The 23,036-nt window shown below is 43.7% G+C and overlaps 1 protein-coding gene across 2 annotated transcripts; it reads left to right on the top strand.

The window, feature by feature from the left end:
• The first annotated feature begins 1,739 nt into the window (after positions 1-1,739).
• TM2D3 (TM2 domain containing 3) lies at positions 1,740-13,684 on the top strand. 2 transcript variants are annotated; one of them, XM_043490386.1, is made up of 6 exons: positions 1,740-1,900; positions 2,245-2,337; positions 4,820-4,977; positions 9,537-9,711; positions 11,193-11,268; positions 13,365-13,684. In XM_043490386.1, the coding sequence occupies exons 1-6, from the start codon at positions 1,810-1,812 to the stop codon at positions 13,528-13,530; spliced, it is 759 nt and encodes a 252-aa protein (XP_043346321.1). In that variant the 5' UTR covers positions 1,740-1,809; the 3' UTR covers positions 13,531-13,684. The 2 variants fall into 2 exon arrangements, with proteins under 2 accessions (XP_043346321.1, XP_043346320.1); XM_043490385.1 differs by having other exon boundaries at positions 13,347-13,684.
• The last annotated feature ends 9,352 nt before the right edge of the window (positions 13,685-23,036 follow it).

Below are 23,036 nucleotides of genomic sequence, written 5' to 3'. Positions count from 1 at the left end.
TCCACTGTAGGATGAGTTGCCATTTTAATGCTTCTAAATGACAGTTGAACCTTACTTATAGGAAAAAAATTCAAAATGTATTACATAGTGCTTCCAGGGTTACACCTATGGGTTTTTACCATAATAATTTGCTCCCCTACAATTAAATTGCTCTTTTGATGGGATCACGTTCCATTGACTTGTAGGCTCAAATGGCTATCTGATTTTAACTGAGAGGAATACCTTGCTTCCTAGAACCATATTAAAACGGCTTTATGTCAATAGTGAATTTAGCTTGCATTCCATCAGTCTTTATTTGCTATGTGCTCTGGAATTCGAAATAGATTTAAAACCCGCTCTCTTCTGTACACACTGGTCATTTAGCTTCCTGAAGAGGTGGTGGACAGAATAGTCGACCGTGAATGACAGCAAATTGAACTGTATGGGTCCACATTCCCATGGGTTTTTTTCAATAGTAGGCTTCCCTGGTGGCTCAGCGGTAAAGAACCCACCTGGGATGCAGGAGATGTGTGTTGGATCCCTGGGTTGGGAAGATCCCTTGGAGAAGGGCATGGCAATCCGCTCCAGTATTCTTGCTTGGGAAATCCTATGGACAGAGGGGCCTGGCAGCTACTGTTCGTGGGATCGCAAAGAGTCAGACACGACTGAGCAACTAACACATTTTTTTTCAATAGTAAGTACTAGAGTGTACAGGATCCTACCCGCGACAGGTGGAAGAACTGAACTTGGAGGGCCTGCTCTAAGTTATATGTGGGTTTCCCCCTGTACCCCTCTCCCCGAGGTGGTTCAAGGGTCACAACTGTGCGATGCTAGAAGCTGCAGGTTGTGTAATGTAACTTTTAAAGCCAACTTTTATTGAAGCCAAGAACTATTCGATAGATTTCTTTATTTACCAAATGTACTAGTGAGGGAAGGGGTGTGAGAGGACTACCCACCCGGACGGTCTGGTGGAGGGTGGGCGCGAAGAGGGAGGCCTATGCGCGGCCCAGGACGAAGGATGCTGCGGCAGGAACACGTGTGGGTCGCCGCGGCCTGTGAGCAGCTCCCTTCCCGAGCTGGGCCTCCTCCGGACGGCCTGGGGGCCTGAGACCCGCGCCACGGGGCAGTCGGCCTCTCTCTGTCCTCGAGGAGCGTCTCTAGGGACTGGCTAGACTTCGGGGCGGGACGCTGGCCGGGCCCCGGGGTGGCGCGGAGTGGGGCCTCGGGTCCCCCGGGCACACCTCGAGTCCTTCCCGAGCAGTCTGGGCCGCATCTGTACACAAGCAGCTTTTCAGTCGGACGAACCGTAAATTCGTCAGATCTCTGCACGGTGCTGAGCGCACAGTAGTTTTTGTCTCTGAAGTACAGATCCAGTCACAGGTAAACAGTGGCCAACTTCCCAAACGTGTCCACCTCTGCCCTCAATCCCTCAGGAGGGAGAAAGTGAAGTAAAAGTCGCTCAGTCGTGTTCGACTCTTTGCGACCCCACGGACAGTACAGTCCATGGAATTCTCCAGCCTAGAATACTGGAGTGGGTAGCCTTTCCCTTCTCCAGGACATCTTCCTAACTCAGGGATCGAACCTAGGTCTCCTGCATTGTGGGCAGATTCTTTACCAGCTGAGCCACAAGGGGAAAGGTGAGCCTCTTATTCCAGGGGCAGGCGGCGCCGAGGTACCTGTCAGCCTTAGCCGGCGGAGCGCGGAGAACCGTGGCAGGGCTGCCGCGCCTGCGCCGGCGCTGTGGCCCCGTCCGGACCCGCCCCCTCGGCGCGCGCCGGCGTCCCGCCCCTCGCGCGTTCCCACGCGGCCGGAAGTGAGCGCGCCGGCAAGATGGCAGCTCCGGTGATCCAGCTGCGGGCTCTTTGCTGTCTGTGTCGTGTGGTGCTGTTCCTCTCACAGTTCTACATCCTGTCGGGCGGCGGTGAGTTGAGGGCAGGGGGCTCCGGGACCGCAGGCGGAGGCAGAGTGCGGGAGGAGGGCGCGGGTCGCTGCGGCCGAGTCCGGCGCGGTTTGCCGCCGCCCCTCGGCTCGCTCAGGGACCCGAAGCCGAGAGCCTGGAACTGGGAGGGCCCGGGGGCTCGGCCGGGGGCGTGGAGCTGTGTCCCGGCCCCGCGCTTGGTCCCAGGTGCTCGCAGACCGGGACGAGTGTCGATCTCGTTGGGTTTCCCCTTCAGTTCGTGGGCGATCAGGCCGCCAGGTTTGCCCAGGCTGCTGAAGCCTGGAGCGCAGCCGCAACGCCTGAGGTCTCCGTCTCTCCGGTCGCAGGGTCCTTCAGCGAGGAGCCCTCGCAGCCGCTGCCGCAGGCCATCAAGGACCCGGGCCCCACACGGACCTTCACTGCGGCGCCCAGGGCGGCAGGTACCGGGCATTTTCCTTGTTCCTAAATGTGTGTGTTTATATCTAGTCTTCTCTCTCTTTTTGGCGAACATTTCCTGTAGAATATGAAATCATTTCCCTGGTGGCTCAGATGGTAAAGAGTCTGCCTGCAATGCAGGAGACCCGGGATCAGTCCTTGGGTCGGGAAGATTCCCTGGGGAAGGGAATGGCCACCCACACCAGTATTCTTGCCCGGAGAAGCCCGTGGACAGAGGAGCCTGGCGGGCTACAGTCCGTGGGGTCGCGAAAGAGTCAGACACGACTGAGCGAGTTTCACTTTCCATATTTGAACATTTTATTAATTGCATTTTAGGTTATGTGAACTAAAGACAGATGCACAGACCTTTTCTGTAGACAGTCTCGGTATTTCAATACCTTTCTACATTCCGGCCTCGTCTCTTTCCAGTCCCAGGCTCTTATTCCCATCTGTTTATTTGTAGTATTTTTTCACCTCACCCATCAAGATTACCTTCAACCAATGTTCCTTTCTCTTAAGAAAATTTCTTGTGCTTCTTGAACCCTGATCCTGATGTTGGGTATTAAAAGGCCCCCCCAGGGCTGTGTGAAATGGGGCGGGGGGGGGGGGAGGGGCGGTCGGGAAGTCCCCGAGGGACTGGTTGAGACTTGGCTTTAAGTCTGGTGATGCCGCTGGAAGCTGGAGCAAATTACTAACCTTTTGGGCTTCAGAGACATTTTGGTTTTGTGATTCTAAGTGTCCATCCTCCAGCCTCAGTAGTAATAGGAACAAAACAATAAAGGAAAAAGTGATATTTTGCATCAGTTCAGTTTAGTTGCTCAGTCGTGTCCAACTCTTTGTGACCCCATGGACTGCAGCATGCCAGGCTTCCCTGTCCATCACCAACTCCCGGAGCTTGCTCAAACTCGTGTCCATCGAGTCAGTGATGCCATCCAACCATCTCTTCCTCTGTCGTTCCCTTCTCCTCCTGCCTTCAATCTTTCCCAGCATCAGGATCTTTTCCAGTGAGTCAGTTCTTCACATCAGGTGGCCAAAGTATTGGAGTTTCACCTTCAGCATCAGTCCTTCCAATGAATATTAAGCGTTGATTTCCTTTAGGATTGACTGGTTGGATTTCCTTGCAGTCCAAGGGACTTGCAAGAGTCTTATTCAGCACCACAGTTCAAAAGCAACAATTCTTCAGTGCTCAGCTTTCTTTATAGTCCAACTCTCACATCCATACATGACTACTGGAAAAACCATAGCTTTGGCTAGACGGACCTTTGTTGGCAAATTAATGTCTCTGCTTTTTAATATGCTGTGTAGGTTGGTCATAGCTTTCCTCCCAGGGAGTAAGCGTCTTTTAATTTCATGGCTGCAGTCACCATCTGTAGTGATTTTGGAGCCCCCCAAAAATAAAGTCTCACTGTTTCTATTGTTTCCCCATCTGTTTGCCGTGAAGTGACCCAGATGCCATGACCTTCGTTTTTTGAATGTTGAGTTTTAAGCCAGCTTTTTCACTCTCCTCTTTCACTTTCAACAAGAGGCTCTTTAGTTCCTCTTTGCTTTCTGCCATAAGGGTGGTGTCATCTGCATATCTGAGGTTATTGATATTTCTCCCGGCAGTCTTGATTCCAGCTTGTGCTTCATCCAGCGCGGCATTTTGCATGATGTACTCTAATATTTTGCATCATTGCCCACTTAATAGTGACTTTAAGTAGGACCAGTTTTAAATGAGTGTCAGTGTGCTTTGCTGAACGAAACCTTGTTCTCTGTAGTTTCATCCCTGTAGAGTTCCGTTATTTCAGTGAACTGAAATTAGTAGCCATATATTATTCCTTCTATTAAAGTCTGCTAGAAGAACATCAGCATACTTGAGTTTAAAACATAGATTATTTTATAGAGAAAGCCAAGAATTTTTGACTCTCTCAGATGTTTTTTGAGAGCTTTTCTTCCTTCCTGAGAAAAGTGTTTACAGTTTTGGTCATCTCTTAACTCATAGGAATATATTATACTCCTGGGTAGTCTGGCTGGAAAAAAAGAACTGTAACCCACTGAATAAGTTGCTAATATAAAGAACTGTTTGTACTTTGGTAGTGTAAAACTGTATACTCCTTGAAGATTGTGGCTTGTGGAAGTAGCAATGTGTAACAATGACAGTATATCTTCTGGGGGTGGTTCCTTGTTGTACTGATTCTGTTAGAGGGTCAGTGGCGTCACTTAAAAATTAGTGAATTCAAGTGAAAAGCACAGTGGATTGGAAACGGAGAAATTTGGATTCTGATTGCAGTTCTATCTACCCTCTGTGATCTTGAACAAACTTTACCATCCATAAGCCTTTGTTTTTTCATCTTGTAACACAGTAAACTTTTTGCAGTCCTGATTTATTACTAGCACCATATATGTATGTTATGCTCATGATTGTGTTCCTTAACCTTGGAAAATTGCTTTCATCTGTTATTCTAATCCGTATTCTAAGAGAATAAGCTTCTCTCTCGTCCCTTGCAGAAAGTACCGATATCCCACCTTATGTGATGAAGTGTCCGAGCAATGGCCTGTGTAGCAGACTTCCCGCAGACTGTATAGATTGCAAGACCAATTTCTCCTGTGTCTATGGGAAGCCTGTTACTTTTGACTGCACAGTCAAACCTTCTGTTACCTGTGTTGTAAGTACTGCAACTTATGAATTCTTAATAAACTCACTGTAAAGCTTGAGTTATAAATAGAGTTTAGACATGAACATGGGGAAAATTGAGAAAGTGCTCTACATTTTAAAAGTAAGATTTGAGGATTGAAGTCCACTTTATCAGATGAAACTTCCGTCTCCCAGCAAGGTTTGGTGTAAGGGTTCAGATAGCAATTTTCTGACATAAGACTAAACTGAAGGAACTGTCAGACTGGTTATAACAAGTGGGGCATAGAACAGGCTCAAGGGCACCCACTGTTGTGCATCAGCAATGACCTTGTTAGAGCTGTCACACTGCAGCCTGTCGCTGATATGTTGACAGCTCTCAGGACACCTGCTTCAGAGCTTGGTTCCTGGAGGCAGCCCTACACCTGCTGAGTGTGACCAGGTCAGGGAGATTCACATATGTGCATTCTTGAATGGTTTGACCAGGTAAATTACTGCACACTTTATTGTAGTCCCAGCATCTGGATGAGACAGAGAGTAGAAATGAATAACAAAACAGTGTCTACTCTTGGCCTTGCCAGGACCAGCTCTGAGATTTATTCATCTGTCTCCTGTTTAATCAGGAGATGGACCTAGAGCATCTTTTCCTAAAGTGTTTCTGTGGAGCCCTTGTTGTGGGAGGTGGTCAAGAAAACATAGATTCTAGGTCATGTTCTCTTTAGTGGGTTTCCATTGACCCAGTGATTCTCACTTGAACAAGGCCCATCTGTCCTTTGGAGCCTTGTTTGCAGAGGGCTAGATTAGAAAGTTTCTCCCCCCCACCCCCCCCTGCCCCAGGCTCTTTCTGTTTCTCCTGAAGTCCAGTATCAGGAGAGGGCCTGAGGGAGGCTTCACTCCAAGGGGGCATGAGATTTTATGTGGCCTCAGCATCTGGATGTAGTATTGGTAAACTTCAGTATTTGTCATTTTCGTGTATCAGTGTTGCTCTTGAAATTGCGCTGGAAAACTAAGCTAGTTGGTGGGTAGTCTTCATGACTGCCCTTGGATTATCAGTTAGTCTTTGTTGTGTTATCTTAAATAGAATTTTTTCTCTACTCACCTAATAACAAAACCTATTTGACGGCTTTTGAAATCACATACTTAGTAAGTCTGGCACGTAGTAGGTACCTTGTGGAAAATAAGAAAACCCAGATGGCTGAGGGGTGCTTTTCCCAGAATGAGTCTACTTTGTTTGCCTTCATGTTTTAGACATTCATCTCGCACAGCTGGTTCTTGAGTGAAACTTAGTTTTCAGTTTCTTCCTCCTTTAGGTGTTCCAAAAAAACAGGTGGTTTCATTTTTCAGAAAATAGCAGGGGACAAGGGAAATAACAAAGGTAGAGAAATGACAAAACTTAGGGAGGGGCTTTTCCTAGCTGACCCTGTCCCGGGTCCGTCCTCAGCCCTTGGCTGAGACACGCCCTGGAAACACTCTTTCCCTCATACCTCAAGTGCTTCCATCTCACCTGCTTCGTGACTAGCCGGTCATCACAAATCCTGTACAGTATCAGGTGCCCAACCCCCAGAGGTGGCTTTTGAAAGTAATCTCAAGAGCATCTGGTGGTCTGTTTCTTCTCAGAAACGAAGAACAGTCAAACAGTTGGCTGTCAGGAGCTGTGGGTCCCAGGAGTGCTGCAGCTGTGATTTGGGGCTGGCCCCGTGTTCTTCCCTTGGTGTTTTAAGACCATCGCAGGTGTACATGCAAGTACTCATCCTCTCGCCTGCTGCATTCACCCCCTTCCCTCCCCTCACTTTGTGTTGAACTTCAGATTAATAGAAGGAAATAAACTCTTATTGTTCTAATGTGCACTTGTAGGGACTCAGGCCAAGGGAATCTCACCTGGATTACACTAGTCAAAGAAATTGTTTTATAATGTATATAAATAGAAGTAAGGGCAGAAATCCGGCTGTAATGGAAACTGCCAGGCCAGTTCACATCAGCTGAAGATGTGCTTGACAGAAATGGTTTTTGTGTATGTTACTTGGAGGAGAGCTCAGTCTGCTAGTGTAAGTGAGGCAAGTTTAATTCCTTTAGGTAGGCTCTGGATTCTCAGTAATGACAGTTGTGTCACAGAGGGAAAGGTATTTACCACAGGTGAGCTATTATTGGGGTCTGTACTTTTTTGTGGTGTGAAAGTGGACTTAGTGAATGCTAGGGTGCCCACGTACCCATGGGAAAAAAGTGGAATCCCTATTTTGTCCAAAGTAAATTCCAGATAGATGCAAGATTTTATGTGAGAAGATGAAATCTCAAAGTACCAGAGAAAGTGTGAGAGTTTTGTTATCATCTCAAAGTGGGGAATAATTTTCTAAGTATGAAATAAAGTTTAGAAGTTATACAAGAAAGAATTTATACATTTGACTACTGAAGATGAGAGGTTTCTGTATGAGCTTAAAAAGCATAAAGGCCAGAGATAAATGACAAACGATGAAAAAGTTTTAACACATGTGACAAATAATATACTAATACTCATAATATATCAAGACATCCAAAAAGCCAATGAGAAAAAGATGACAGTCCTATAGAAAAATGATGCTAGAGCATGAGCACATGGTTCATAGCAAAGGAAATACAAGTGGACTTTCAACTTGTATTTGAAAGATGCTTAATTTTCTCATAGTTTAATACAAATTAGTGCATTTTTTTAAACCTGTCATATTGGCAAAACAGTCAAAGAGTTTGATAACACTTTTCTTGAAGGTGTTAGAGACAAACATTGCTGTGTCTTGTCAGTAGATGGGTGGGTTAGTCAGCCTGTGGTAGACAGTTTGTCTCATCTCTGAAACCTGTGGGCTTCCCTGGTGATCAGAAGGTAAAGCGTCTGCCTGCAATGTGGGAGACCTGGGTTCTATCCCTGGGTCAGGAAGATCCCCTAGAGAAAGAAATGACAACCCCCTCCAGTACTCTTGCCTGGAAAATTCCATAGATGGAGGAGCCTGGTAGGCTCAGTCCATGGGGTCACAAAGAGTTGGACACGACTGAGTGACCTCACTTTCTTCCTTTCTGAAATGTACAGATGCATGTAAGCTTTGACCTGGCAGTTCCATATCTAGGAATTCATCTAACAGGTGTTACTTATTGCACATTGATACACAAAAGTATGCCTAAGAATATTCTTAGTTGCATCGTTCACCCAGCAAGGTTGGAAGCAAGCTGAATGTCCAAGAAAGAGCAGTTCACTTGCAGCTCACTGTGTAGTGAAATAAATACAGCTATTGCAGCTGTTGAGAAGAACTAGGCGACTCCAGAGATGTTTCTTGATACCTACAGAATTAAGTGAAAAGTAATTATCAGTGGGAACATTAAATTGGAAAAAGAAGAAGTGTATCCGATGTAAGCGTACGCATGCATAGAACAGACTCCCTGGAAGACCAGCATGGATCAGCTGTGCTCAGTGCTGAGGGCCGGGCCAGGCCAGCCACCTCTTTCTCTCCTCTTGTCTCCCAGAATTTGTACCATGTACACTGACTGCCCAGTGTTAAAAAAAAACAGTTGATAAGAAACGTGTTACAGATGCATCACTAGAAATATGCAGACATTTACAATAATATTGCTTAAATCAAGGAGTGTCTTACTCGTGAATACTGCCCTTATAAGTGGTTTTGTATTAATAAAAAAAAAAAATTAGTAAATACGATACTTCCAGAGGTGATTGTGTTACCATTTAAATACAGTTTTGAAAATTATGTTTTATAGCTTAATATTAAGTGCTGGTGAAAGGATACAAAATGTTTTCAGTTTAATTCCATGTATGTAAAACTATCACAGGAAGCAAAAATGAAAGAAGGTTAGACGTGCTTCTCTCTGGAGAGGTTACCAGTTTTCCTGTAATTTCCAAATGTGCAACATATAAGCACATGGGGTGCTCTTACAGGCAGAAAACAAATTTAAAATTGAAATGGAAAACTTGTTTCGAGGCTCAGGGCCACAATAGCACTGGCTGAACCTTGCCAAGGGGTTCTTTCTGAGTTGGGGATGGTCTTCTGGGGCTGCCTGTGGGTGGGTCCTCTCGGGTGCTCCTGGGAGTGTAACAGCAGTGACTGCCCTGGGCCTCAGGACCTCAGGGACTCCTAGGAAGAGTTGAGACCCGGTAGGCAGGCTGTTCCTCCAGGAGCGTCCAGCTGGGTCCGGGCTCCCATGTACTGCACAGTACTTTGAGCAGAGGGACTCATCTGCCCTGTCAGCTCTCTTGTGTCTCTGGGGCTTCATAAAGTGCCTTTTCCTTTCTTCTTTGTTATATAAGTACGCATGTGTGTTATTAAAAATTTAGCCAAAGTAACAGTGATGAGTCTTATCCTGATAACCTTTGATATTTTGATGTGCATTTATCTAGGTATTTTTTCTTAGGTATATATTTTTGGGTATATACTTATGATCCTAGATCATGGCATATGCATTTGTTTTGCATACATATTGGCTTGGTACCTGTTTGTCTGCTACTTCCTCCTAGATCATAAATAGAAGTGTTTTTGATACTTGTGCCTTGTCACTATGTAGTTTTATTGACATATTGACAAACTGGATTATGACTGAATAGCTCTGTGTCCTTTGTAGGATCCAGACTTCAAATCCCAGAAGAGTTTTGTCCTCAACATGACCTGTAGGTTCTGCTGGCAGCTCCCGGAGGCTGACTATGAGTGCTTCAGCTCCAGCAACTGCAGGGCGGTGTCCTGCCCTCGGCAACGCTATGCAGCCAACTGCACTGTGCGGGACCACATCCACTGCCTGGGTAGGTTGACTGAGGGAGGCTTCTGGGTAGAGTGCTCTTCTTTAGGCGTACTTGCAGAACCATCACTGAAGTTTGAAAATTAAGTTTCAATTGTGTAGTCAGAAATGTTTATCAGCATGTTTTAGTTATGCCAGTTCTCTTATCTTTTAAAATGTAGTACTTCATAAAATAAAAATATATAAGGTGTAAAGCATAATGTGTGATTGAGTCTCCCCCAGGTTAACAGCCAAAGCATGTGATGCCATCGAAACTACCAGAGTGTTTGCTGCCTCTTCTTTAGGGGTGACACCCTTTTGAGGTTTCTTATGATCCCAGTCCCTTCCTTTAAGTTTTTTATAGTTGTCCCATATATGTGCTAGAATACAGTGTGGTATATTATTCAGTAATGCATGTCTCAGAACTGTGTGAAGTAGTAGCAGGCTGTTTATGGTCTCCTAGGACTTGTTTCTTTTCATCATTATGGCTCTAAGATTCTTCAGCTTGTCCTTTTCTTTTTTCACTTCTTTATAATAACCTGTTATAAGATTGTATCATAGTTTATCTGCTCTCCAATGTATTTGGACTATTTACCTTTTTTTTCTTTTTCTTTTTTTACAAACTGTGGTGCCCTTAAAGCTTTTGTCTGTGTCTCTTGTCACACGTGTAAGGGGGTGTGTCTGGTATGCACCCTCTGGCATGTGTTCTTTTCCTGGTGGTTGTGTTTGTTCACACTCCCGCCAGTGGTGCACAGCTGTTAGTGAGGATCCACATCCTCTCCAATACTTGTCCCTAAGTTTTGTTTTTTCTTACAGACTTCTATGAATTCTTTTGTATTTTGGATAGTAATCTTTGATGGCCCTAAAATCCTCTTCTGGATTTTAACTTTTTCCCCCACTTTCTTTTGGTCTCTTTTGAACACAACTTTAAAATTTTAGTTAGTTGGTTTTTCATCTTTCATAGTTAGCCCTTTTTTGTTGCAAAAAGCCTTTCCCTGCTCCAGATTCACAGAGATGATTTCCTGTACTTTATTTTAAAAGTTGTAACTTTGGCCTTTCACATTTAGGTCTTTAGTTCCCCAGGATTGGTTTGGTGTATGGTGTGAGGTGGAGTCAGACTCACTTTTTCCAGTTTGAACAGTCAGATGTCCCAGGATCCCCGGGCCATCTGTGGCCTGCGTCCATGAGATGTGTCGGTCCTGCATGGCCTTCTCCCCTCCCGGTGCCTGGTTTGTCTGTCTTGTTCACCCCCACATCATCCACACCTTGACAGCAGGTGGGGTGGTTCACCTTCTTCAAGCTGTGGTCCTCATGAACCTGTGTTCCTCACAAGCCTGTGCTCATGGACAGTTAGGGCTTTCTATTTAGCATTCAAGGTAGTGAACATTTATTTTTGTGAAGAGAGTTGTCTTTTTAGATTATAAATTATAAGACCACCAGCTATAATTTAGTCTCTGTGCCAGAGTATTTTTATACCCTTGTTTCATTGTGGTGTATTTCCCTTAGGTAATCGCACTTTTCTGAAGATGCTCTATTGCAACTGGACTGGAGGATACAAGTGGTCCACAGCCCTGGCTCTGAGGTAAGCACTGTTCCCAGTGAGCAGAGACACCACTGGGCATTTGCTGTGGCTTTTGGGCTCTTCTGCGCTCCTCTCCTACTCTCTCAGGCCCTGCCACGCGTTGGGTAAACCACAGGGACTGTGCTGCCGGGGGCCGTTGAGGTGGTCAGACCGCTATCTTTGTGGAGCTTGGTGGCGTATTGCTGGCTTTCCTCCCAAGGTGCCTGCACGTTCTGGAGGTGACTCGAGTCTTTATTGGAGCTCATTAGAACCAGTCAGTCTTCCCATTATGAGCGTACTGTGAGTCAGTGATGTGCTGCCTACTATTTAAAGTAGCTAGGCTTATGACTGTCTTTAATTTTCAGTAATTTCCTTCTAAATCATAAAAAAACCCTACATGTTCAGTATTGAAAACTAGAAAAAACAAAAATGACAAAGATAAATGTTGAAAATCACCTGTAATTCCACTATTTGAGCATAATTATAGACTTAATTTTTACATAAAAATATACTTGTATTTGTTAAACTTTTCAGCAGTTTGAAAAGAAAATTGTAGCAGTTCTCCCCACCCCCACCAGAGTGAAGGGCAGGTGGGCTGCTGGCTAAATGGTCCCTGATTCAGAAGTTGTGCAGCTGCTGTTGGAGGTTTAGGGTGAGAGCCCAGGGACTGTATGGTGGGATTTGGGCAGGGCTTCTCAGCCTTGTTGTTGTGGATGTTTGGGCCAAGAATTTTTGGTTGTGGGGTGTCCTGTGAGAGTAGGGTGTGTAGCATCCTCTCTCGACTCCATTTATTGGGTGTTGTTTACAAGTCTTCCTACCCCAGTGGTGACAGTCAGTAGCACCTCCAGGTATTGCCTCTATCTGGGGACCACTGCTTGAGGGTCTGGCTAGGAAGGTGAAGGGTCCTGTCTGGCAGGAAGTCTCCCTGGAAAGTGAAAAGATGGGGCCACGACAGAAAGTCAGACACAGCGAAGGTGAGATTGCCCAGCGTCTTTGACACAGCAGTTCACGTTGAAAATAACACCTGACTTTCTGCTTCCCAACAAACTTTTTATTTTGGATTCATTTTAGATTTACAGAAAAGTAAAAGCAAAGCTAGAGAGTTCTGTACACCCCTCACCCAGTCTCCCCCTCATTGTGAACATCTTAAATTACTATGACACGTTTCACAGCTGGCTTTTAAACAGTAAGAGTTCTTTGGGCTCAACATGGTTTCTTGCAGAATATTGAATGTGATGATGCTTGGCAGTTGCTTCATGGTTCTCGGGTTGGGGTGGGAAGGAAAGGGTGTGATGAACCAGGGTGGGCACATGGTGATAATTATTGGGGCTGGGTCGTGGACTTCCCAGGTGACTCAGCGGTAAAGAAACCACCTGCCAATGCAAGAGATATAGGCTTGATCCATGGATTGGGAAGATCCCCTGGAGAAGGAAATGGCAACCCACTCCAGTATTCTTGCCTGGAGAATCCCATGGACAGAGGAGCCTGGTGGGCTACAGTCTATGGGGTCGCAAAGTGTCAAGACACAACTGAGCGACTAAACAACAACAATAAACATGGATGCTGTTTGCCTTCTTTTTACTTGTGTATGTTTTAGAATTTTCCATAATAAAAATTTTAAAAGAAAAACAATGAGAAGTTGTCTGAATATTGTTAGATGCTAGAATTTGAAGGAACCTTAAAATTCATTTTTTCCTAGCAGAGCTTTTTTACATGGGTGATTGACAAAGGTCCAGACTTGATGAAGCAGCCAGCTAGCTGGCTGGCTGCCTTGAGATGCTCCTGCAGCCTCCACATTGCTGGTCTGGTAGACTAGCCCTGCTTTGCCCTCCCAGATGCACCAGCTTTTTGCTACTTAAAAAAGTAGCAAGCTAGATTTTCTTCAAAAGAGAAGGATTAGATTTCATTACAGCTCATGTGTGTTCATTGTTGACATGTGAGCAGTCTTCTTGCCTGTGATTGTTTGGTGGTGTGCATTTGTGAGATGATCGCTGTGTCCTCATCCAGGGTTTGCTGATCTGAGGCCCTTTCACACATGTGAGTCAGCATGGTTACTGAGCCCCAGGTGGTGCAATTGGGGGGCTGTTGATGCATTTCAGGCCTGTTTGCTGTTGCAGCATCACCCTCGGTGGGTTTGGAGCAGACCGCTTCTACCTGGGCCAGTGGCGAGAAGGCCTTGGCAAGCTCTTCAGCTTCGGGGGCCTGGGAATATGGACGCTGATCGACGTCTTGCTCATTGGGGTTGGCTACGTGGGACCAGCGGATGGCTCTTTGTACATTTAGCTGCAGTTACATGCTTCAGAGAGGAGTGGAGCTTAGCAAATATGCTTTGCCTGTGGGAATCCACATGCTTTGAGGGACTTGTATGTGTGTTTAATGTACAGCATCTGTACTTTGCCTGCCTTGATGAAGGTAAAATAAAAAACAATGAACCATGCTTATCTGGAATTTGGTTTTCTTTGCCTGAAATTTTTTTTTTTTCTGTGAAAATGTTTAAACTGGAAGAACAACCTGTGCAACTGAAAATCTATTTAGTTCCTAGACTTGAGTTTTATATTACTTACCTCAGAGTGTATCATTTGTATCTCCAACTTGAATGTCATCTGCCGTAAAAAACATTTGAGCTATAACTGCAAAGAGTGGAAAATCTTTTCATTCTTCAGCTAAATAAAGTTATCTATCTAAACTTCAGTCATCTCTGAGTTTTGCAGTGTAATAATGTCTGTGTAGTGTGGTCTTTCTGTATGATTGTTTGAAATAAATGCAGAAACTTTGTGTCTGGTTCCTGTGATTGCAATTTTGTTAGTAATATAAAAGGTTGCAAGAGTACTAGAAAATAAATAAAAATACAAATTACTTTAAAAATTTTGCAGACTTCTGTTATGTTTTTTATATTAAAACATAATCTTGAATAATCATAGCAACTTTCTTTTATTATTAAGAAGTGAAATGTTTCTTTTTCAGGGTATTAGTCCATTCTAATAGATTTATTCATAATTGGCTGGTTCATTAACACACAGTGGACATATTTAAAAATGTGTTAGTGTGATAAATGCTTTTGAGTCTTTATAAGATCTATTGTAGACCCTTTCTTGGATAGAAAAACATTTATTAATCCAAAAGCTCTTTTTTTCAAAAACATTTTTAGTTAACTTCTTAAAATTCAAGTGTAGTCAATATACAGTGTTTCAAGTGTATAGCAGAGTGATTCAGTTATGTATGTTGTTGAGTCACTGAGTTGTTTCTGTCTCTTTGCGACGCCCAGACTGTAGCCCACCAGGCTCCTCTGTTCATGGAATTTTCCAGACAAGGATACTATAGTGAGTTGCCACTTCCTTTTAGTTGTGTGTGTGTGTGTGCATTTTTTCAGATTCTTTTCCATTATAGGTTATTACAAATATTGACTGTCATTCCTGTGCTATACAGTAGGACCTTGTTGGTAATCTGTTTTATTTAGAGTACTGTGTGTATGTTAATCCCCAATTCCCAATTTATCTCTCCCAGCCTTTCTGCTCTGGTAACCATAAATTTCTTTTCTGTGTCTGCAAGTCTATTTCTGTTTTGTAAATAAGTTCATTTGTATAATTTTTATGATTCCACATACAAGTGATATATGGTATTTGTGTTACTCTGTCTGACTTGCTTCACTTAGTGTGATCATCTCTAGATTCATCCATGTTGCTTCAAATGTCATTATTTCATTCTTTTCTATGGCCGAGTAATTTGTTGTTGTTCAGTCGTTCAATTGTGTCTGAGTCTTTGCAACCCCCTGGACTGCAGCATGCTAGGCTTCCCTGTCCTCAGCATCTCCTGGAGCTTGCTCAAACTCAAGTCTGTTGAGTTGGTGATGCCATCCAACCATCACATCCACTGTTGTCCCCTTCTTCTCCTGCTTCAGTCTTACCCAGCATCAGGGTCTTTTCCGATGATTCAACTCTTTGTATCAGGTGGCCAAAGTATTGGAGCTACAGCTTCAGCATCAGTCCTTCCAGTGAAGGACTGAGTAATTTTCCATTGTACTATATGTACCACATCTTTATCCATTCCTCTCTGGATGGACATGTAGGTTGCTTCCACATCTTGGCTGTTGTAAATAGTGCTGCTGTGAACACTGGGGTGTTTGTATACTTCTGAGTTAAGAATTTTCATCTTTTCTGGATATATGCCCAAGAAGTAAGATTGCTGAATCATATGGTAGTTCTATTTTTGGTTTTTGAAGGAGTGCCCATACTTTTCTCCATAGTGGCTGAACCAATTTACATTCCTGTCAAGAGTGTAGAAGGGTTCCTTTTTCTCCACAACTTCTCCAGCATTTATTGTTGATAACTTAGACTTTTTGATAATAGCCATTTTGACTTGTGTGAGGTGATACTTCATGATATTTTCACTTACATTTCTGTAATAATTAATGATATGAGAGTCTTTTTATATGCCTGTTGGCCATCTGTGTGTTTTCTTTGGAGAAATGTCTGTTTAGAACTTCTGCCCATTATTTGATTGGGTTTTTTTTTTGTTTGTTTGTTTGTTTATATTGAGTTGTACAAGCTGTTTGTATATTTGGGGGATTAAGCCTTGTTGGTTGCCTTCTTTACAAATATTTTCTCCCAGTTTGTATGTTGTCTTTTGTTTTGCTTGTGGTTTCCGTTCCTGTGCAAAAGCTTTTTAGTTCAATTAGGTCTTTTTTGTTTGTTTTTGCTTTGCTTCTGTTAGAATCTAGAAGTAATTCCAAAAAATGTTGCTGCAATTTATGTCAAAGAGTGTTCTGCTTATGTTTCGTCTAGGAGTTTCATAGTATCTGATCTTTAATCCATTTTGAGTTTATTTTGTATATAGTGTTAGAGAATATTCTAGTTTCATTCTTTTACATGTAACTATCCAGTTTTCCTGGGAGCACTTATTGAAGAGACTGTCTTTTCTTCTCTTGTATGTTTTTGCCTCCTGTGTCATAAATTAATTGACCCATTGAACTTTATGTCTGCTTTTGTGTCAGTACCATACTGTTTTAATAACGGTAGCTTTTAGTATAGTCTGAAGCCAGGGAGTATGGTTCCTCTAGCTCCATTCTTCTCTCTCAGGATTGTTTTGGCTACTTGTTCAAGTTCTGTGAAAAATGCCATTGGTATTTTTGTTAGGGATTGCATTGAATCAACAGACTGCCTTGGGTAGTATAGTCATTTTGACATCATAGATTCTTCCAGTCCAAGAATATGGCATATCTTTTCATTTGTGTGTGTGGTTTTTAGTTTCTTTCATCTTAGCATCTTATAGTTCTTGGAGTATGGGCCTTCTGCCTCCTTAGGTAGGTTTATTTCAATCTATTTTTTTTTATACAGTGGTAAATGGGGTTGTTTCTTTAATTTCTGTCTATGTTTCACTGATAGTGTATAGAGATGCAAGAGATTTTTGTATGTTAATTTTGTATCCTTCAAATTTACCAAATTCATTGATGAGCCCTAGTGCCTTTAGAATATTCTGCATATAGTATCACATCTACAAACAGTGACAGTTTTACTTCTTTTCCAGTTTGGAAGTGGAAGTGAAGTCGCTCAGTCGTGTCCTACTCTTTGCGACCCCATGGACTGTATAGCACGTCAGGCTCCTCTGTCCATGGAATTTTCCAGGCAAGAATACTGGAGTAGGTTGTGATTTCCTTCTCCAGGGGATCTTCCTGACCCGGGGGTCGAACCAAGGTCTCCTGCATTGCAGGCAGATGCTTTACCATCTGAGCCACCAGGGAAGCCCTTATTATTTCTTTTTTTTTCTCTGACTACTGTGACAAGAACTTCCAAAACTCTGTTGAATAAAAGTGGTGAGAGAGGGCATCTTTGTCTTGTAGCTGATCTTGGAGGCAGTGCTTTCAGCTTTTCACCCTTGAGTATGATGTTGGCGCTGGGCTTGTTATGTATGGCCTTCATTATGTTGAGGTAGGTTCCCTCTATGCCTACTTTCTGGAGAGTTATTATCAGAAATGTTAGATTTTATCAGATGCTTTTCTGCATCTTGTGATAATCATATGTTTTTTCCTGCAGTCTCTTAATATGGTGCATCACATTGACTGATTTGTGGATATTGAAAAATCCTTGCATCCCTAGGATGAATCCCACTTGATCATGCACGGTGTGGGATCCTTTTACTGTACTGTTGGATTCGGTTTACTACGGTTTTGCTGAGGATTTTTGCTTGTCTGGTCATCGGTGATAATTGGCTTGTAATTTTCTGTTTTTTGTGATATCTTTGTCTGGTTTTGGGATCAGGGTGTTGCTGGCCTCATAAGAATTTTGGAGTGTTCCTTTCTCTGCAGTTTTTGGAAAGAGTTTCAGAAGGATAAGTATTATTTCTTCTGTAAATGTTAGACTCCACCTGTGAAGCCATTTGGTCCTGGACTTCGGTTTGTTGGAAGTTTTTAAATCACAGATTCAATTTGATTACTTGTGCTTGATCTGTCTATATTTTCTGTTTCTTTGTGGTTCTGTCTTGAAAGGTTGTGTTTTTCTAAGAATTTGTCCATTTCTTCCAGGTTGTCCATTTTGTTGGCATATAGTTGTTTGTAATAGTCTCACATGATTCTTTGTATTTCTCTGGTGTCAGTTGTAGTTTTCTCCTTTTTCACTTTTGATTTTATTGATGGGGGCCCATTACCTCATTTTCTTTATGAGTCAAGCTAAAGGTTCATCAATTTTGTTTATGAACCAGCTTTTAGTTTTATTGATATTTTCTATTTTTTTAAAATTTATATATATTTTTTGCCTGTTTTTGTTTTTTGTATTTTCTCTTATTGCTTTAGGTATAAGTTTAGGTTGTTTATTTGAGATTTTTCTTGTTTGCTGAGGTAAGCTTGTGTCGCTATATAATTCCCTGTTAGAAATGCTTTTGTTGCATCCCATAGATTTTGGATTGTTGTGGTTTTGTTTTCATTTGTTTCTAGGTATTTTTGATTTCCTGTTTGATTTCTTCAGTGATCCATTGGTTGTTTAGTAGCATATTGTTTGGTCTCCACTTGTTTGTGTTGTTTGTGGGGTTTTCCTGGTAGTTGAATTCTGGCCTCGTGGCGTTGTGGTCAGAAAATGTGCTTGATATTCAATTTTCTTGAATTTATTGAGGCTTGCTTTGTGATGCAGCATGTGATCAGTCGTGGAGGGTGTTCTGAGTGCACTTGATAAGAATGTGTATTCTTCTGCTTTTGGGTGGAATTTTCAATTAAGTCCATCTCACCTAATGTGTCATTTAAGGCATGTGTTTCCTTACTGATTTTCTATCTGGATGATCTGTCCTTTGATGTAAGTAGGGTGTTAAAGTTTCCCACTATTTCTATGTTACTATTGATTTCTTCTGTCATGGCTGTTAGTGTTTGCCTTATATATTGAGGTGCTACTGTGTTGGTTGCATCTGTATGTGCAGTCATTAATCATTGTCTTAGACTGATCCCTTGATCATTGTGTAGTGTCCTCCTTTGTCTCTTGTAGCAGTCTTTATTTTAAATTCTATTTTGTCTGATACAAACTCTCTCTCTTGATTTCCATTTGCATGGAATATCTTTTTCCGTCTCATTTTCCGTCTTTATGTGTCCCTAAGTCCGAAGTGGGTGTCCTGCAGACACAGCATATATACGGGTCTTGTTTCTGTATCCATTCAGTCTGTTTCTTTTGGTTGGAGCATTTAATTCCTTTACATTCTGGGTTATTATTGACATGTATATTTTTATTTCCATTTTATTAATTGTTTTATATTTGTTTTTGTAGGTCTTTTTGGGTTTTAATAATTTTCTTTAAAAACATTTACAGGCTTTTGGCATTTTTCCCTTTAAATTGGGTATGTGTTGCTATTTTCCTGATATAACAATATTTATTTACATCAGTTTCCCATCAACACACAAGTTATTTAATGATATTTATGTTAGCCATTTCCATTGGTTGTCTGGAGGCTCCTCTGCTAAAGACTCCCGTGGTTTCCACTGAACCATTTTTCTTCCCAGACTTAGTTTATTTTCAGCCTGAAGAATCACCTCTTCTATTTGGCCTCCCTGAAGTTGCTCTTCTAGTGTCTTAACATCTGGTTTGGCTTTAATCATACTCACCTTCTCACTTGTAATCTGTTCTGTATGCTTTTCTAAATTAAAAAAAAATTTTTTTGGCTGTGCCATGTCCTCATTTTTGCATGGGCTTTTCTCTAGTTGCAGAGAGAAGGGGCTATTGCAGTGGCTTCTCTTATTGCAGAGCACAGGCTCTAGGGCTCTTGGGTTTAAGTAGTTGTGGCTCCCAGGTTCTAGAGCACAGGCTCAGTAATTATGGCGCATGGGCTAAGTTGTCATGTAGAATCTTCCAAGACGAGGAATTGAACCTGTGTCCACTACATTGGCAGGTGACTCTTCACCACTGAGTCACCAGGGAAGCCCTGCATATATGCTTAATTTTTAGTGATTTGTGTAAGAACATCAAGAATCTGTGTATAGTATTTTTAGCCTCTTATGTAGACTGTCACATACAGCCAGTTCCACAAGGCCAGTGATCTTTAGCAAGCCCACCGTGACAGCAGTGTTACTTTTTAAACATCTGTGTCAATAGCCAGAAGATGTAATTAACCAGGTTATGAGATATTTAGCTATAAAATATTTTTGAGAATATCTCCATAAATCTCAGGTGACAAAAACATGTTTCTTTGCCAGAATAAATTACAGTTTACCTGAAACGGGAACTGAATCATTTGGTGCTATAACGCCTTTTCGTGGTAGTGGTTTAGTTGCTTAGTCATGTCCACCTCTCTGCCTGCCAGGCTCCTCTGTCCATGGAGTTTCCCAGGCAAGAATACTGGAGTGAGTTGCCATTTCCTCCTCCAGGGGATCTTCCTGACCGAGGGATTGAACCCACATCTGCTGCGTTGCAGGTCGATTCTTTACCAGTGAAACCACCAGGGAAGGTCCTACTTGGCCTTTAGGACCCAGGAGTTGTGTCTGGGCAGGTGTGTGTTGGTCTGGTCAAGTAGCAGTTCCAGCCCTGGGCACTAGGTGGGGCTTCCCCATTACAGTTGCTTTCCCGTCATATGCCCAGAAGCAGCCAGTCTTGACTTGTTTTTTCCTGGGACCATGAGCCTGGGCACAGAACAGGCAGCACTTCAGGTGGGCAGCCTGGGTTGCATGAGACTTTCTTTTCTAGAGACAGGAGACTTTCTTACCCTACCTGGGTACTTGAGACTGGGCTGAGCAGGTATTTCAAGGAGGACCTGTCCTTCCAGGAAGCGGGCCCTTTGTTAATTATGGTAAAGATTTCCCAAGAATCTGCTCCATAGAATCAGCTCTGCATAGAAGAGACTCTCCACTGCTGTTACTCCCACGTGAGGAGGAGCGGGGAGGTGACAGAACTGCTGGCGGTGTGCAGTGTGTGTCCTGACCGCTGGCTACCGTATGGCTTTGGGGCCTGAGTTAAATGACCAGTGTCCAGTGTTTGAAAGGTGAAAACTGAGAAGACTGACTGCACAAGAGGCAATGGATGAACTTCTTCCTAAGCTGTTTTACAAGCAGACCTCAGCTTCCTTAGTCACCCAGTGGTAAAGAGTCTGCCTGCCAATGCAGGAGACGTGGGTTTGATCCCTGGGTTGGGAAGATCCCCTGGAGAGGGGAATGGCTGCCCACTCCAGAATCCTTGCTGGAGAATCCCATGGACAGAGGAGCCTGGTGGGTTAGACTATGGGGGTCTCAAAAGTGTTGGACGTGACTTAGTGACTAAAAACAACACCTAAAGGAACCTAAAGAATATAAGCAAATCGGGGATAGTTCCTATCAAGGATTTGATGGAGCCAATGGCCTCAGAGAACTAGTGGGAAGATGAAGAGGTTCTCAAAAGTTATGAATGAGGAACTCATGTGAAAGTGAGAGTCACTCAATTGTGTCTGACTCTGTGACCCCGTGGACTGTACAGTCCATGGAACTCATACATGGGCCTTATTTTGCCAGTAGTCCTAATTGTGAAGGATTAATTTTGAACCTAGGTTTGAAGGGTTTGTTAGCAAAACAAACTACTCATTCCACACATAAATAATTTCAATTTTTAACAGATTTTTTAACTTAATTTCAATGTACAGTCATTAAAAAAATAAATAGAAACAATAGAGAGAAGTAACAGCATACTCATCATTAGATTGGGCTGACCTACAGCCAGACTTAACAGTTGTGGGAAATTCCTTGTTACAACAATCTGGAGTCCCAGGTGGGAGAGGGTCTTGGGCAGTGTGTCCACTCCATGGGTGAGACAGTTCCAGGGCTGTCACATGTGATCCCGGGCTGCAGAGTGATTTCATCAGTTTGTGCGCAAAAATGCAGCTCTGGTTAACTTTAACCTTTTTACAATGCTGTTCTTTTCACATTGTGAATCATAGGATTTTGTTAGATTCTGGGGGTGTGTGTGGGGGGCAGGGGGCTGGGTGGTGGTTGACCAGATCCTCAGGGACTCAAAAATTCAAGACCTACTCCCTTATCTAAGGTGCTGCCTGACTTGCTACACCTGCCAGCAGGCACAGAATCCAGGTGTTACCAAAACCCCAAGTCCGTGTGCCCAATGCGCAGTGAGATCAAAGAATACTAAAACATTGGTGTTTGGAACAGAGAAAGGTTTATTACAGGTTCATGCAAGGAGATGGATGGCCTATGCCCTAAGGACCCCAGAGTTACTGAAAACTTAGCAAAGCCCTTTATAAAGCAAAAGGGAAGGGAGGGGTGTGGTTAGCTGTTGAAGATTTCTTGGTGTCAGATCCTTTGTTCTTGAGGTCCAGTGATGGTCAAGTAATGATATTCCTGTAAATCTCCACCAAACGAATGTTACTGTCTGTCCCAGCAAGAAAGGGCAAGATCCCAAGGCACAGCTGTCACCCTCCAGTGTCCCCATCCTGGCTAAGAGGAGGCAGAGCTCAGCTGGCAGCTCCCTCAGGGCCAGGTCCCCACACCCTGCCCAGCTGTCATCGCTGAGGGAGCCAGGCACCCAACCCAACTGGCCCTCAGTCTCTTCAGGCCACCTAAAGGTGTTGACCAGGTTTCACAGACTGCAACCTAGGCAGACGGCCTCTGCTATTAGGTCACAGAGATAGGGAAGGGGGAGAGGTTCACTGCTCCTCAAGGCCTGGGCCAAGACTAGTGGGTGGCCTTGGCGAGGGCTCTGGAGCCCTGCAGGACACAGTCCCCTGCCTGGTCCCTGGACCTCCAGCTCACCTGCTTGCCCAAGGCCAGGGAACAGGCTTGAGATCCTCCGGGAGCGTGCTGGGATCCGCCTCTTACCTCACTCTCCACCTGATGACCATCAGGGCACCTACCTGTTGAATCACTCCCCTGATGGTCGCTCATTGGCAGTTTGTTACTTGTGGGCGGGGCCCACTGTGGTGCTGACCAATAACTGAGCAGGACTGCTAATAGTTGTTCGTTGACAATTGTTGCTTGTGGGTGGGGCCCACTTTGGCACTGACCAATAGCTGAGCAGGGCCCATTGCCTGGTAACAGGGTGCAGAATAATGATGCACAGCAACGGCTGCTATGATCTGCGCTTGCTGTGCTCTGTCACAGAGGCACAATCCAGGCAGGTTAGAGGTCTGCTCTCCTGCTTCTGAAGCCTGAACAAAACTTCCTCCATTTTAGTTTCCCTAACAGGCCCCTTGAAGGAAGTCTAATAGAATGGCATGTTTAAAGGGCAGCAGAGAAGGTGGGGGTGATCTCTAGTCAGTTGCAGGAGCCTCAGCTGGCAGCCAACTGTCTTGTTTGGGTCTGACCTTTAGACTCTGTTCCCCTGTTGTGGGAACCCCGATCAGAGGCT

The sequence above is a fragment of the Cervus canadensis genome, chromosome 17 (genome assembly GCF_019320065.1).
Source record: "Cervus canadensis isolate Bull #8, Minnesota chromosome 17, ASM1932006v1, whole genome shotgun sequence".
NCBI classification, from domain to species: domain Eukaryota; kingdom Metazoa; phylum Chordata; class Mammalia; order Artiodactyla; family Cervidae; genus Cervus; species Cervus canadensis.
Note: the sequence above shows the minus strand (reverse complement) of the source record. Positions and strands in the feature narration are given on the sequence as shown.

What these genes read in the sequence shown, in the direction of transcription:
- TM2D3 (XM_043490385.1), top strand. Translation starts at nt 1,810, where the DNA reads ATGGCAGCTCCGGTGATCCAGCTGCGGGCTCTTTGCTGTCTGTGTCGT. An exon ending in CTACATCCTGTCGGGCGGCG is followed by an intron (nt 1,901 to 2,244) that starts GTGAGTTGAGGG and finishes CTCCGGTCGCAG; the next exon opens with GGTCCTTCAGCGAGGAGCCC. An exon ending in AACCTTCTGTTACCTGTGTT is followed by an intron (nt 4,978 to 9,536) that starts GTAAGTACTGCA and finishes TGTCCTTTGTAG; the next exon opens with GATCCAGACTTCAAATCCCA.